Here is a 14,252-nt window from a genome sequence, read left to right as displayed (position 1 = left end):
GCGCGAGGGGAGGAGGGAAAGAGCAAGAGGTGAAACGATGACAACAATTTATCCCCCTGGCTGACACTGAAAACTATTTGATTTCCCTGTCAGTCTTTTGATGGGTTGCCAAGGCAACATCAGAGGTCAAAGGTCCAGAAGTAGAGCATTGTATAGGAGAAATGCAGATTTGGTTGTTTTCATCATCTTCTTCTTCTTCTTCCAGGAAAGGTTGCTAGTGATCCTTTTGTCTGTTACAGAAAAGGAAGCTGGAATATGAAACTTGCTCATCGGGTGCAGATGGTACCCAGGCTATTTATTCTCTTCAGTGACCCTGAGATTACACGCCCTCGCATCGGCAGGATCTGTACAGTACTGTCCCATTTGCTACGCAGCCATTTCAGCATCAAAGATATTGATTGGTATTATCATTCATCTTTCCCAAAGTGTGTGGGGGCAGGAAGCATCCATAGGAAGTAGGATTGAGACAAACACATCACCCTAAACTTTGCAACCCCCCTTTTGGGTCTTTTACCAGTTTTTCTGTAGTTTTCTTTTTTGAGGGATGGGTTATGAACGCTTCCCCAGTTCACCCATTGTGCTGAGGGGTGCTGATCATCTTCCTACCGTAGTTGACTTGCAGTACAGAAAGGGAAGGCAGAGAGCATCTTCACCCAATTTCCTAGGGAAAAGTTCTGTGACTTTTCAGAAACAAAGAAACACGAATTAATTAGGAATTAAAGTGGGTGCCATGTTAAGAAATTCTGTGGTGAACAACTAATCACATTTTTTTAGCCAATGAGAACAGTGTTCTGAGCTCACACTAAGTGTTGTCATGCTGAGTGTTGTCATGCAGAACTGGTAACGTTACTGAAAATTGACGGTTTCCCCCTTTTTTTGAAAGGGTTGGCTTGTTCTTGGTTTACACTTTATACCCTTCCTCTGTGGATGAAAGCCATACCTGCCCGGACTCTGAAGATGGTAAGGACTGACACTGTGTTGAATATTCAAGAGGTTCCATTTACGCAAAGAAATAGTGAGAAGCACCAGGAATTTCCACAGCTGCTGTGATGCAGCTTGGCCGTTGCCAAGGATACCACAGCAGGGATGAGTGGGTTGGGTCCACACTAGGGGCGCAGAAGGGACAGCATCTGGAGGGCACCATGTTGGCTATTGCTGCCTTAGAATGTGGCTCTTTTAGAAGTAAAACAATTCTCATATTCAACTTTAGTTCTCAGCTCTTGCAAACCTTTAGGAACTAATTCACTTTTGCCTCACCGGGGGGGGGGGGACAAATAAGATTAAACCAGGTTGTTCAGAACTTAATGCACATCTGTTTTTGGTTTTCTGATTTTTAGGCTTAGGACAAACATCTGGAAAAATGATTTGGCTACGAAACCAGCTGCTGAGAATGCTGCTAGATATGATGCGTTCCGATCAACTTTGTTTTTCCTCTGAGTAAGTAGGATTATGGGGCAGGGGAAGGTGAGAGGTGGGGTGGGGCACCAGATGTTGGTGTCACACGGGCTGCTATTAAAATTCGAGATGCCAAGGTCCTTCACTGGTCCTGACGGAACGAATGTAACAGTGTGATATTGAATTTTGCCCTGTGGAGCGCCAGAGAGCTTTGTGAAGCTTGTAACTCTGCTGAATTTCCAGTGCCCTGCTGAATTACCCATGTAGTACCGTGGGCACAGGGCCCTTTACAATAATCAAACATTCCCAATTGTGTCTCTAGAGCAGGGACCCCCAAACTGCGGCCCTCCAGATGTTTGGGCCTACAACTCCCATGATCCCTAGCTAAGAGGACCAGTGGTCAGGGATGATGGGAACTGTAGTCCAAAACATCTGGAGGGCCGAGGTTTGGGGGTGCCTGCTCTAGGGGGTGTCTTTTAACCAGGGTGTTTTCCACACAGGATCCAGGAAGAGGTATTCCAGACTCTGGGGCCTGACTGGTTCATGATGTTCACACAAAGTCACCTACACCCAAGCACAGTTGTGCTGGCTGTGAAGTTTCTACTTCATTTTCTCCACAATCGCACACTCCTGCATAAATTCAAAGAGGGGATGATGGCTGGCCTCTGGCTTGAGAACAGCTCGGCGGGGCTGAATCTTTTGATGGGTAGGTCCTACGTATACTTGTTCTTGTTACGTCAAGCCTGATGAATGTTCTGCCATTTCTGAGGGGTTTAGGAGAGCATACCTGCCAAGTCCTGGACTGCAGAATCCGGGACCGGCAGCCGCGCGACACCAGATGTTGCGTAGACGCAACTTCCGGTGTCGCTTTGCCCATGTATGGGCACCAAAAATGGCCGGCCCCCCGGCAACGGAAGTCGCGTCTACGCATGTCCGGAAGTGCGTAGACGCAACTTCCGGTGTCGCTTTGCCCATCTATGGGCACCAAAAATGGCCGCTGCCGACACCGGAAGTCACGTCTACGCACTTCTGGACATGTGTAGACGCGGCTGCCGGCGCCGGCCATTTTCGGTGCCCATAGATGGGCAAAGCAGAGAAAAATGGCCGCCGGCAGGAGAATATAAGGGAGAATAACAGGAGACGAAGTGATACGGGGGACCGCCGGGAAATGGTATGAAAAAACGGGGGGTTTCCCGGGGAAAACGGGGTACTTGGCAGCTATGGGAGAGCGTTATTTTTCTTGTTGTTATTATTTGATTTAGATAATTTAAAGAGCTGCCCCCATACCCCTGAGTACAACCCATACCTGCTGCCTGGATTTGCAGAGCTCAAAACATTCCTGAGCAAGTTCGTTCATGTCCCTGAGATCTACTTCCTTCTGTCAGGACTGTTTTTGGCCACCCCAGTGTTTGAGCCACCAGATGAAACCAAGGTAGGTTCTTGAAAAGTAACATTTCTCAAAATGGGAAAATTTATGGAAAAGAGATTCAAATTTTACGCCAAATTACGATCTAAAGGAAAATTTATTGAAGATGCAAAATAGATGGCATTTAGCCAAAATGGCTAAAATTTACCCAGGGACCAGTTATTTATGTTGGAGATGCAATAAAGAAATTGGCTCATATATCCATATGTGGTGGAATTGCAACAAAATCAGGGTGTTTTGGGAGGTGATTTATAAAGAGCTAAAGAAAATTCTGAAATGTTCATTCAAGAAATGCCCCGAATTATTTCTTTTAGGAATGATACCTGACAATATCAAACCTAATGATAGATGTTGTATAAATTATGCTGTAGCTGCTGCAAGATTATTGATTGCAAAAATTTGGAAGGCCACAAATGTTCCAAGCAAAGAAGAATGGCAACAAAAATTATTTAATTATTATAATCTGTCGATAAAATATGAAGAAATTAAAGGAATAAAATTAGAAGAATAAAAAAAAATGGAAACCATTCACAGATTATATAAAGGACAAATTAGAGAAACCAAATCTCATATCAGATATTTAAAGGTTCTATGTAGAAATAATGATGTAGAAATAACAAAACTGATAGAATATGAAGAATTGATAGAATATAAAGAATTGATAGAATTTAAAGAATTTAAAGAAAATAAATGCAATATAAGAGTAAGGTATAAGAGTAAGGTATGTAAAAAAAATAGAACACATATGGGAAAAAAGGGGATAAGCTTAGAAAAGTTTGAGAAGTCGACAGGGAAGAGGGAGGGAATAGAGCGGGGAAGGAGGGAGGTGTGGGAAGGGAAAATAAGACAACTGTAACAACAATGTTATGGCTGTATATTTTTATTTGATTGTAATTATTGCCTTTCGAAAACAATAAAGTTTATTTTATTTTATTTTAAAAAAAAGAAAAGTAACATTTCTCCATATTAGATGAAAAACGGACCTGTCTGATAATTATGCCAGAATGTTGATCTCACTAATTTCAGGACATCAGTCAATGCTGTGTGTATATTCTGCACAAAAGCAATTTTGTAGTTCTACGTATGGTTGCATCAAGATTATTTTGGTGTGATCTGCATAAGTCTAGCCCTGCTCAGTAAAACGTTACACAGAGAAGGCTCTTAATAAAGCCAATCATGGAGGGTTTTTTGCAGTAATTAATGTGCAATGTGGAAATGCAAGGAGGGAGAGAAGACATGAATAAACTGGAGGAATTGACAGCCATGACCAAGTGAGCAAAGCACAGTGTTCTGCACAGCAGTGTTAGTACTTAACAGACTGCTTTTCTCCAAGCGGTCCTAGGGTGGATTTCAAAAAATGTCACAATTAAAGCAAGTACAATTTACATAAAAATAATAGAACCAAACCACCAATAACAGCAGCAAAACAGCAGCGCATAGCAATGCAATTTCAAAAACCTTGTTGATGTTGGTTTCGATTTGGAAGCACGACGAGGTGATTTGGAACTTCAGAATGTAATGAGAATTTTGGAAGCATCCCTATTATAAAATTCGAGACTTCCTCCATACTCACTACCCCGTATGTCAAAACTTAGCAGTTTGGTTGTTGGGTGGAGGAATATGTAGCTGTCGCGTTTAGACACAGAAGCAAGTCGTCCTCCTGTAGATTCACAGTAAACCCTTCTTTCAGGCAGATTTGGACTCAATGTTACAATGGTTGTTGTACAACCACTGTAAGGATGCTGTGGCCAGAGTTGGGCTGTGCCCGGAAGGAGCGGTTCTGCTGCTCGAGATGGTGAAGTCCATAGTGAAACAGGTGAGCGCTGTACTTACCTTCCAAGTCCCGGACTGCAGAATCCGGGTCCGGCAGCTGTGTGACACCGGAAGTTGCGTCGGCGTAACTTCCGGTGTCGCCCTGCCCACCTATGGGCACAAAAATGGCCGCTGCCGACACCGAAAGTTGCGTCTACGCACATCCAGTCATGCGTAGATGCAACTTTTGAAGCCGGCGACGGCCATTTTTTGTGCCCATAGAAGGGCAAATCAGGGGGGGAAATGGCCGCCGGCAGGAGAAAATAACGGAGAAAAACGGGAGATGAAGTGATACGGGGGACCACCAGGAAAAGGTAAGTAAAAACTGGGGTTTCCCGGGGAAAACGGGGTACTTGGCAGCTATGGCGCTGTACTGGGAATGTTGCAGGCTAGAATTGGTTAGGTTGGGGGGGGGAGGTGCTTGAGGGCAAAACACCCATGCTGTAGTGGGGAGGGGAAGACTGCCAAATGGTTGACATTCGGGAGTCAGGCAAAGTGAAGTTACCTTTGAAGGTGACCCAGAAACTACAATTAATTCAGAATGTGGCAGCTAGACTTGTGACTGGGAGTGGCCGCCGAGACCATATAACACCAGTCCTGAAAGACCTACATTGGCTCCCAGTACGTTTCCAAGCACAATTCAAAGTGTCGGTGCTGACCTTTAAAGCCCTAAATGGCCCAGTATACCTGAAGGAGCGTCTCCACCCCGATCATTCTGCCCGGAAACTGAGGTCCAGCTCCGAGGGCCTTGTGGCGCTTCCCTCCCTGTGAGTTGTGAGATTACAGAGAACCAGGCAGAGGGCCTTCTCAGTAGTGGCTCCCGCCCTGTGGAACGCCCTCCCGTGAGATGTCAAGGAAATAAAAACTACCTGACTTTTAGAAGACATCTGAAGGCAGCCCTGTTTAGGGAAGTTTTTAATGTTTGATGTCTTATTGTGTTTTTAATATTCTGTTGGAAGTCACACAGGAGTTGTTATTATTATGGAGTAATCACCAGAACAAGAAGCGTGAAATCCTAGCAACTTTGCCGCACTTGTCGGGGGAGTTGGTCCAAAAATATCTGGAGGATCACATGCTTCCCCATCCCTGATCTAAACTGATCCTAGCATGAGCACATGACTGGCTCAAACGGAAACAGGTAGAAATTGGCACAGGGTGGATGAAAACTGCCACTGCCATAAGTTGGACGTGACCAAGAAGCCGCCATGTTAGTTAAAGCAGGAATGGGGAACTGTATCTTGGCCAGAGGGCCAGGTCAAAAAGCGTCCAACCCTCCATTGGTCACTTTGATTGTCAATCATGTGATGTGACTTTGCAAAAATGACCCCGGAGGCAGGTGTTTGAAGTTTTGCAATGCTTGATGTTTTCATTTGTTGGAAGTTGCCCAGAGTGGCTGGGGCAACCCAGTCAGATGGGTGGCATATTAATATTAATAATAATTAATAATAAGGCCTGCAACAGAGACTTCTCACGCTGGGTTAAAGGCTTCTTGAATCTGTATGTTAACAGATAAATCCTATGTTTGTATCCAGGCTCCAGCAGATACAGAAGATTCTTGGGAGATCACTTACCCAGGGCACACTATGCAGTTCATCTACCTCGTATATCACAAATACTCCGAGGATCCCCTTTGGTACAACTCTGACTTCCTCCAAGCCTTGGCCCTGGTCATCTTTCCCTCTGCAATATCTCAGGTATAAACTTATTGTGCTGATTCTGTCCCTCAGAAGACAGCGACGTAGCGGCTGTTGACATGAGCAATAATCACGTATCTGTGCCCTTAAGTGCAGGATTGTTTTGTTTGCTAAACATATGGCCAGAGTGAGGGTCACGATCCTAGCATGGGCCCCCCTCCACTAGGATCCAAGTCTGGATCATGCCCTTCCCATCGAAATCCATCTCTGTGTGTCTTTTTCTGTTAGAAACTGATGACACTTTTCTTTTGATAGGACTTTAATGTATAACAGTTTTTCATTTCTGTTGCTGCTAGTTTTTAATGTATGCAGTGCTTAGCCTCAGATCTGCTAAAATATTAAATAAAAGTATCCAATTGTTAATGATATAATGCATTGTACTGACTATGACTAAGACTATTATTATTATTATTATTATTATTATTATTATTATTATTATTATTATTATTTTCTGCACCACCCTTTTCTATGAGAAGTCAAGAATGAATGCCACTACCCAGTCCAAAATACTGTTTGAAGAATGTCACTTGCTGCTCCTTTTTCTCTTTCCGCAGGGCAGGATTTCACCTTCCGACAGCCTGGTGACTGACTCTGACAGTAAGAAAAATGATGCCTTTTCCGCTTCCCTGCACCCTGCTAGGAAACAAGTGTGGGACTTCCTACGCCTCCTCCTGATGGAAAAAATGCTCGTTTTCTCTGCTGAGAGACAGTGGCACCCCTTGGAGTTACTTCTTGAGGTCAGATCCATATGACAAAAATAGCATCCATCCCTTGATGCTGTGTTCTTTGTAGGATGACAAGGGGTTAAAGGGGAGGAGGGGGGGAGTTGTTTGGAGTAGAATCCCATGGGATGCTGGAATCCACGGCTAATAATAATCATCAATTTATTATTTGTACCCTGCCTATCTGACTGGGCTTCCCATAATGCTTCCAGCATTATGAAAACCTAATAAAACATGAAACATTAAAAAAGAAAACCTTCCCTAAACAGGGCTACCTTCAGATGTCTTCTAAAAGTTAGATAGCTGTTTATTTCCTTGACATCTGATGGGAGGGCGCTCCACAGGGCAGGCGCCACTACTGAGAAGGCCCTCTGCCTGGTTCCTTGTAACCTCACTTCTCACAGTGAGGGAACTGCCAGAAGGCCCTCGGAGCAAGATCTTATTGTCCGGGTTGAAGTGTAGACTAGCCAACGGTCTGTAGTGTTCCTGTCTGATGGTCAAGTGGGGCAGGTCCCTGTCAGTAGCAGTATTACTTTATAATAATAATATTGGGAGGCTCCCAACAGAATATTAAAAACACAATAAAACATCAAACATTAAACATTTCCTGATATAGGGCTGCCTTCAGATGTCTTCTAAAAGTCAGGTAGTTTTTATTTCCTTGACATCTTTCCCACCCTCAAATATATTTATTAGTTTTATAAAACTGATATATATATATATATATATATATATATAGAGAGAGAGAGAGAGAGAGAGAGAGAGAGAGAGAGAGAGAACATGAAAAATACAACAATACAAGAATACAAAAAAATCACATAAAACACAAAAATGCAAAATACAAAAAGGAAAAGGAAAAAAGAAAGAAAAACAACCTTATTTATCATTCATATGTCCTGACATTGTTGGCTTCCTCAAGTCCCTCCTTGCTGCATTTCATTGCATATCATCCTTATTAATTTCTATATCATACTTCAATCATCTTATTTTTTACCTTAACTAACAAATTTCACCTCTTATTAATTCCTTAACAACATTTCAATTCTTATTTAGCGCTTATATCTAAATCTTAATATACTACAATACCTCTACAAATCCTCCTCTACAAAATCCCTATACTTCCAAATCTTATATTGAACATTTCCAATATTGCAATTATTTCTTAAATAAACTTTGAATTTCTTCCAATCTTCTTCCACCAACTCTTCTCTCTGAGCACGACATCTGATTGGAGGGCTTTCCACAGGGCGGGTGCCACTGCCGAGAAGGCCCTCTGCCTGGTTCCCTCGCAGGGAGGGAAGCGCCAGAAGGCCCTCAGAGCTGCACCTCAGTGTCTGGGCTGAACGATGGGGGTGGAAACGCTCCTTCAGGTATACTGGGCTTCTAACCAGCAGAGCCCTGAAGTGCAGTAGACAGGAAAAGGGGTGCTTCAAGCTCCCCCACCATTTCCCCCCTGCTCTTTTCACATGAACTGGGGCTCCATCCACAAACATGCAATGTAAAGTCTGCCGAATGGGCTTGAAGATTCGTCGTTAAAAGTTCATTGGAGACTCCTGGCTGGTAACAGGATTTCTCTTTAGGGTCTGGCTTACCGGTGTTTCCTGCAGATGCTGATGATTGCTGTTATTGCTGTGCAGGCTTCAGAAGAGAACGCCACCGCTGAGCAGAAGAGGTGCTTCCAGACAGAGCTATTACTGTCCATCATAGATATCTTCTACATAATTGGCCAAGATGATGGGGAGGCATCAAACACACAAGGTGAGTGTGACAAGTAGCTAGGTCTACTCCATATATGGGAAGAAAGAAGGTAGGAAGACTATGGGTCACTGGCCAACATCAAGTGGACCAGAACCAGACCAGCTGGTGGTGCAAGGAGTCTTCCGGGACTCAGTAGACTTGGGACTCAGCTACATTAGTAAAATAAAATTTAAAAAGCGTTTTAAATGCATTATAACACTGTGACGCCAGATGGCGCTGTGGAGTTCCTTCTTTCGGCGATGTGATTTCCCACATGTTTTCCTGAAACATTTTTTGGATGTGTCTAGATCCAGCCTTGGTCTGGTCCAGCAAGACATTTCTTATGTTCTTTGAAGCAAGAGTGCTCATGATCACTCAACATATATTACCAATATCCTGTCTATAAAAAAGGTGCTTAGCGCTTTTGCCCTGTAAATGTAAAATGTATAGAGAGGGAGCACAGAAAAAGTGCATTTGAGTGACATTTCCCCCCTCTAGAACTCAGGATAGTCCAATGAATGACAGGCTGAAGATTTAGGACAGACATAAGGAAGTGCTACTTCACAAAATATTCATGGGATTTGTTTTCACCAGATGTGGCAATGACTACTGTATGGATTAGGAATGAGCAAAGTCAATATTTCTGGGCTGTGTCATTTTCACGTGGGTTCATATATCCGTTCTGTCACATTTCCTCATTAACCTGTGAATTATTATTATTTTTATACAGAAAATATGTACGATAGTTTGTATCCATCGTGTGTTTTAAAATGTGTTTCCTCACAAAACGCATACGGTATTTAAATTGGCATTTTATCTCAGTGCATGAATTTCTAAATGTATCGTAACCCAAGATGCATATTTAAAAAATACGTTTTGGATATATTTTCTGAGCTGAATTTAAAAGCACTTGAACTTATAATTGTAATTCAGCCTCTAACAAACAAACAAACAAACAAATGACTTTCTCCTTGCCACCCATGGGTATTGCCAGATTTTGTCTGGCAATACTTTTTTTTTTTGTGGGGTGAGGATTCCAGCATGGTGGATGGAGGTTATTTGCAGAGTCCCACTATTCAAATCATTAACCTAGCACGATATAATTTTTGTCTAGCAAAGCCATTGGGAGCAAATGGTCTAGAAGAGGTTTCTTTTTAGACCCTGGCTAGCATGGCCATAGGACCTATGCCATAGGGAAACATCCCTTAACACAGGGAGTCATGTAAGAAGCGCAAGTTCCCAGTTGCCAATGAGCAGCTTGCGTCTAGGGGATGAGTTTGGCTCTTTAATGATCTAACACTCCTGGGTACATCAGCAAGATAAACTTGCTGTTTTCCACACCCTTGTCCGCTTTTCTATCCACTATGTTACAGAAATGGAAACCCTCTTTTCTACCTTGCAGGGAACGGTGATGCCAAAAATGTTTCGGAGTCGGCCGTGCCTTCATTTCTCGTGAACATTTCCTATTTTACCCAGAAGCTGGTAGAGAAGCTTTATGCAGGAATGTTTGCCGCTGACCCTAGAAAAGTGATTCTTTTCCTTGCAGAGCAAGTGATCGTGGTAAGGGGCTACTTTGCTTACTTTCCAATGCAGTTCTAAAGAATGCAGAATATTATCCCGGAACTTCGTTCTATCAAATTTAATTTCCATGGGAGGAGTTTTGACAGCTCTCTGATTATATTCTGGTGCAGTCTATTTGTACGGGGGAAACAGTGATTGTTTACAGAAACTCCCGCACAAGAGAGGTGATGCACACCCAATTATGCATCTTACCAAAATCAGTGGGGCAGAAAGACAACAGCTTTCTGCTGTCCCATATCATAAACAGTGAAGTGGCTAGCATACCTGCCAAGTTCCGGACTGAGAAATAAGGGACTGGACCGGAAGTAGCAGACTGGAAGTAGCGCTGCCGCCATTTTGGAACTGGGCAAAGCGGCATCAAAAGTCGCTTCTGAGCATGTTCCGCCCAGTTCCAAAATGGCCGCCGCGCCAGAATAAACCGGGGAAAAACAAAAAAATCAGTTTTTTCGGCTGGGAACAGCTGGAAAAACGGGGGTTTCCCGGGGAATACAGGAGACTTGGCAGCTATGGTGGCTAGACCACATTCCACATTTCTGTTTACACTCTTTTGCAAATCAAATGCATGCCCGGCTTCTACCTGTGACTCTTAAAAAGCAAAAATGAAGCGAGGATAGGTTTTAGGCATCCTTTCTTCTAGCTCAGGGGTCAGCAAACTTTTTCAGCAGGGAGCTGGTCCACTGTCCCTCAGACCTTGTGGGGGGCCACCTAATTTTGAAAAATAATAATAAAAATTCCTATGCCCCGCATATAACCCAGATATGCATTTTAAATCAAAGGATACATTCTACTCATGTAAAAACACCCTGATTCCTGGACCATCCGCGGGCCGGATTTAGAAGGCGATTGGGCCGGATCCAGCCCCTGGGCCTTAGTTTGCCTACTCATGTTGTAGCTGGTTCAGCTTACTCTCAGGTATGGAGTACTGATGTGATAGCTATCTTCAAACATCTGAAGGGTTGTCACACGGAAGATGGAGCAAGCTTGTTTCCCTCACTGCTCCAGAGTGTAGCACCCAAATAAGTTGATTCAAATTACAAGAAAGGAGATTCTGACTCGACATTATGAAGAACTTTCTGACAGCAAGAGCTGTTCAACAGTGGAATGGACTACCTCAGAAGGTATCCATCTTCAGAGGTCTTTAAACAGAGGCTGGATGGCCACCTGTCGTGGATTTTTTAAAAGCTGTGGTGATGGTATTGCAGGGGGTTGGAAAAGATGGCCCTTCATGTATCTTCCAACTCAGTCTATTATTCTTACGAGGGCTTCATGGTGACAAATAATGGGCAGGCATGTCTCCACTGTATGCAGTTTCACCCAAGTCTCTGTCCCCTCCCCACAAGTCCTTAAATACCCTTTTCAAGATGGGTGTGAGCAGTGCTTTTTTTCCTTTAAAAAATGTTTAGGGGTACTCTCGTTTTGACTCAAGATAATCACCATTTTTTAGTTCAAATCGGGAAAAATAAATACAGTAAATGGATGAAACTGAATAATAATAATAATAATAATAATAATAATAATAATAATAATAATTTATTATTTATACCCCGCCCATCTGGCTGGGTTTCCCCAGCCACTCTGGGCGGCTTCCAACAGAAAAATGAAATAAAACAATGAAACATTAAAAGCCTCCCTAAACAGGGCTGCCTTCAGATGTCTTCTCAAAATCTGGTAGCTGTTTTTCTCTTTGACATCTGATGGAAGGGCGTTCCACAGGACAGGCGCCACCACCGAGAAGGCCCTCTGCCTGGTTCCCTGCAACTTGGCTTCTCGCAACGAGGGAACCGTCAGAAGGCCCTCGGTACTGGACCTCAGTGTCCGGGCTGAACGATGGGGGTGGAGACGCTCCTTCAGGTATACTGGACCAAAGCCATTTAGGGCTTTAAAGGTCAGCACCAACACTTTGAATTGTGCTCAGAAACGTACTGGGAGCCAATGTAGATCTTTCAAGACCGGTGTTACGTGGTTTCGGCGGCCGCTCCCAGTCACCAGTCTAGCTGCCGCATTCTGGATTAGTTGTAGTTCCCGGGTCACCTTCAAAGGTAGCCCCATGTAGAGCGCATTGCAGTAGTCCAAGCGGGAGATAACCAGAGCATGCACCACTCTGGCTAGACAGCCTGCAGGCAGGTAGGGTCTCAGTCTGTGTACCAGATGGAGCTGATAGACAGCTGCCCTGGACACAGAATTGACCTGCGCCTCCATGGACAGCTGTGAGTCCAGAATGACTCCCAGGCTGCGCACCTGGTCCTTCAGGGGCACAGTTACCCCATTCAGGACCAGGGAGTCCTCCACCGTGCTAGATTTTAACTCCTGCTTCACACATTAAACACTTGCTTCCGTCTGAGACTCGGGAAACACAGTGACAGGAAATAAGGCCGCCATCGGGGGTAGCAATGGAACTGACGAATCACCGTGCTAGAGAAGAAATTTTTAGTTTCTTCTCCCATTCGATTCACAAAATAGGGGTATGGCTACCCCCAGAAAAAAAGCACTGGGTGTGAGAGACACTCCGGTCCTGAACAAGCAAAACACAAGTCATTGAGTGATAAACAAGGAGCAAACAAATCTACATGATGATGAAGTTGTTTGACAACCTAGAGGAACATGCCTGCTTCCACCTTGAACAAGAAGGCATTTTCAGTAACAAGTCAAAGGCTATTGGACTTATTTTTTGGGCTCCATGCAAAAAGGGGTCCTCTATGTACTAAGGCCAGAATCTTAGATGCTGGAACTAGATCCAAAGGAAAGTTGGCTTTATGGCAGGCATGGCCAAACTTGACACTCCAGATGTTTTGGGACTACAACTCCCATCATCCCTAGCTAACAGGACCAGTGGTCAGGGATGATGGGAATTGTAGTTCCAAAAACATCTGGAGGGCCCAGTTTGGCCATGCCTGCTTTATGCTCAGACCCTGATCTGCTGCATTCTGATGCTTCACATTTTCTTCTGCCAGGTCACAGAAAAGGGTTTTCTCCACAAGGAAGCCGTCCTAAGCATTCTGTACAGCAGCTTGAACCGAGCCATTCTATTCTACCTATCTACTTCCCTTCCCGATCAGCAGAGGCTGCTCAGTGTCCTTCAGACTCTACAGCAGCAGTGGGACGTCATCTTTGCAACGCACAACTCTAGCTTGGACTTCACCATCTGCCTTCTGTATTGCCTGTTGCAACTCAGGCCCATGAGGTAGCAGAGCCGTCTTTCCCATAGAGCTTAGTGGGGCGTCACGCCAGGGTGCCGGCCTCTCAGGGGCGCCCCAGCAAGTGGGGGAGCTCTGTAGCTTTGCCGGTGGCCTCCCCTTTCCCTGCACGCCCGCCAGCTCCGCCCTGCCAACCATAAGGCTGGCAGGCATGCAGCTTCCCTCCCAAGCCTCCTCGGGAGGAGAGCGATCCCCGTAGAGGCTTAGGATGGAAGCTGCGCCCCACCAAGCATATGGCTGGCGGGCGCGTCGCTTCCCTCCCAAGCCTCTGCGGGGATCGCTCTCCTCCCAAGGAGGCTTGGGAGGGGCGCGACTTCACTCCCAAGCCTCTGTGGGGATCGCTATCCCGCAGCAGCCTGGGGGAGAGTTCCCCCGATGGCTGGCAATGTGCAGCTATGGCTACCCCAACACTGCATGGTAATTTGGGGGGCGCTGGGTGGATATTTGCACCCCGGTGCCGCATCTGCTAAAGACGGCCCTGTGAGGTAGTATTCCTTATACTCTTTTGATAAACCTTGTTAGCGGCTTCCGCTGGAGGACAGGCGAGAGAGTGGAAATTCTGCTGTCTCTTCCTTTCAAAGGCGAGGTGTGCCAGACCTGGCTATGGGGACACACATGCCTTAGTCACATCCAGACTGGATTATTGCAGTGTGCTCTTGCAGAATATCTGGGAACTTCAGATGGCTGAAAA

General features: G+C 44.8%; 1 protein-coding gene across 4 annotated transcripts in view; it reads left to right on the top strand.

The window, feature by feature from the left end:
• Positions 1 to 14,252, top strand: part of WDFY4 (WDFY family member 4) — a 173,296-nt gene that overhangs the window by 65,719 nt on the left and 93,325 nt on the right. For all 4 annotated transcript variants that reach the window (XM_060275113.1, XM_060275114.1, XM_060275115.1 and 1 more), the window contains exons 26-36: positions 240 to 401; positions 884 to 960; positions 1,338 to 1,437; positions 1,896 to 2,101; positions 2,658 to 2,827; positions 4,512 to 4,637; positions 6,166 to 6,327; positions 6,882 to 7,064; positions 8,687 to 8,807; positions 10,189 to 10,346; positions 13,319 to 13,548. In XM_060275113.1, the coding sequence (XP_060131096.1) occupies positions 240 to 401; positions 884 to 960; positions 1,338 to 1,437; positions 1,896 to 2,101; positions 2,658 to 2,827; positions 4,512 to 4,637; positions 6,166 to 6,327; positions 6,882 to 7,064; positions 8,687 to 8,807; positions 10,189 to 10,346; positions 13,319 to 13,548 (1,695 nt within the window). The remainder of the gene's footprint in view (positions 1 to 239; positions 402 to 883; positions 961 to 1,337; positions 1,438 to 1,895; positions 2,102 to 2,657; positions 2,828 to 4,511; positions 4,638 to 6,165; positions 6,328 to 6,881; positions 7,065 to 8,686; positions 8,808 to 10,188; positions 10,347 to 13,318; positions 13,549 to 14,252) is intronic.

This window comes from Zootoca vivipara, chromosome 5 (genome assembly GCF_963506605.1).
Source record: "Zootoca vivipara chromosome 5, rZooViv1.1, whole genome shotgun sequence".
Classification (NCBI taxonomy): Eukaryota; Metazoa; Chordata; class Lepidosauria; order Squamata; family Lacertidae; genus Zootoca; species Zootoca vivipara.
This window is presented reverse-complemented; position numbering and strand designations above follow the sequence as displayed.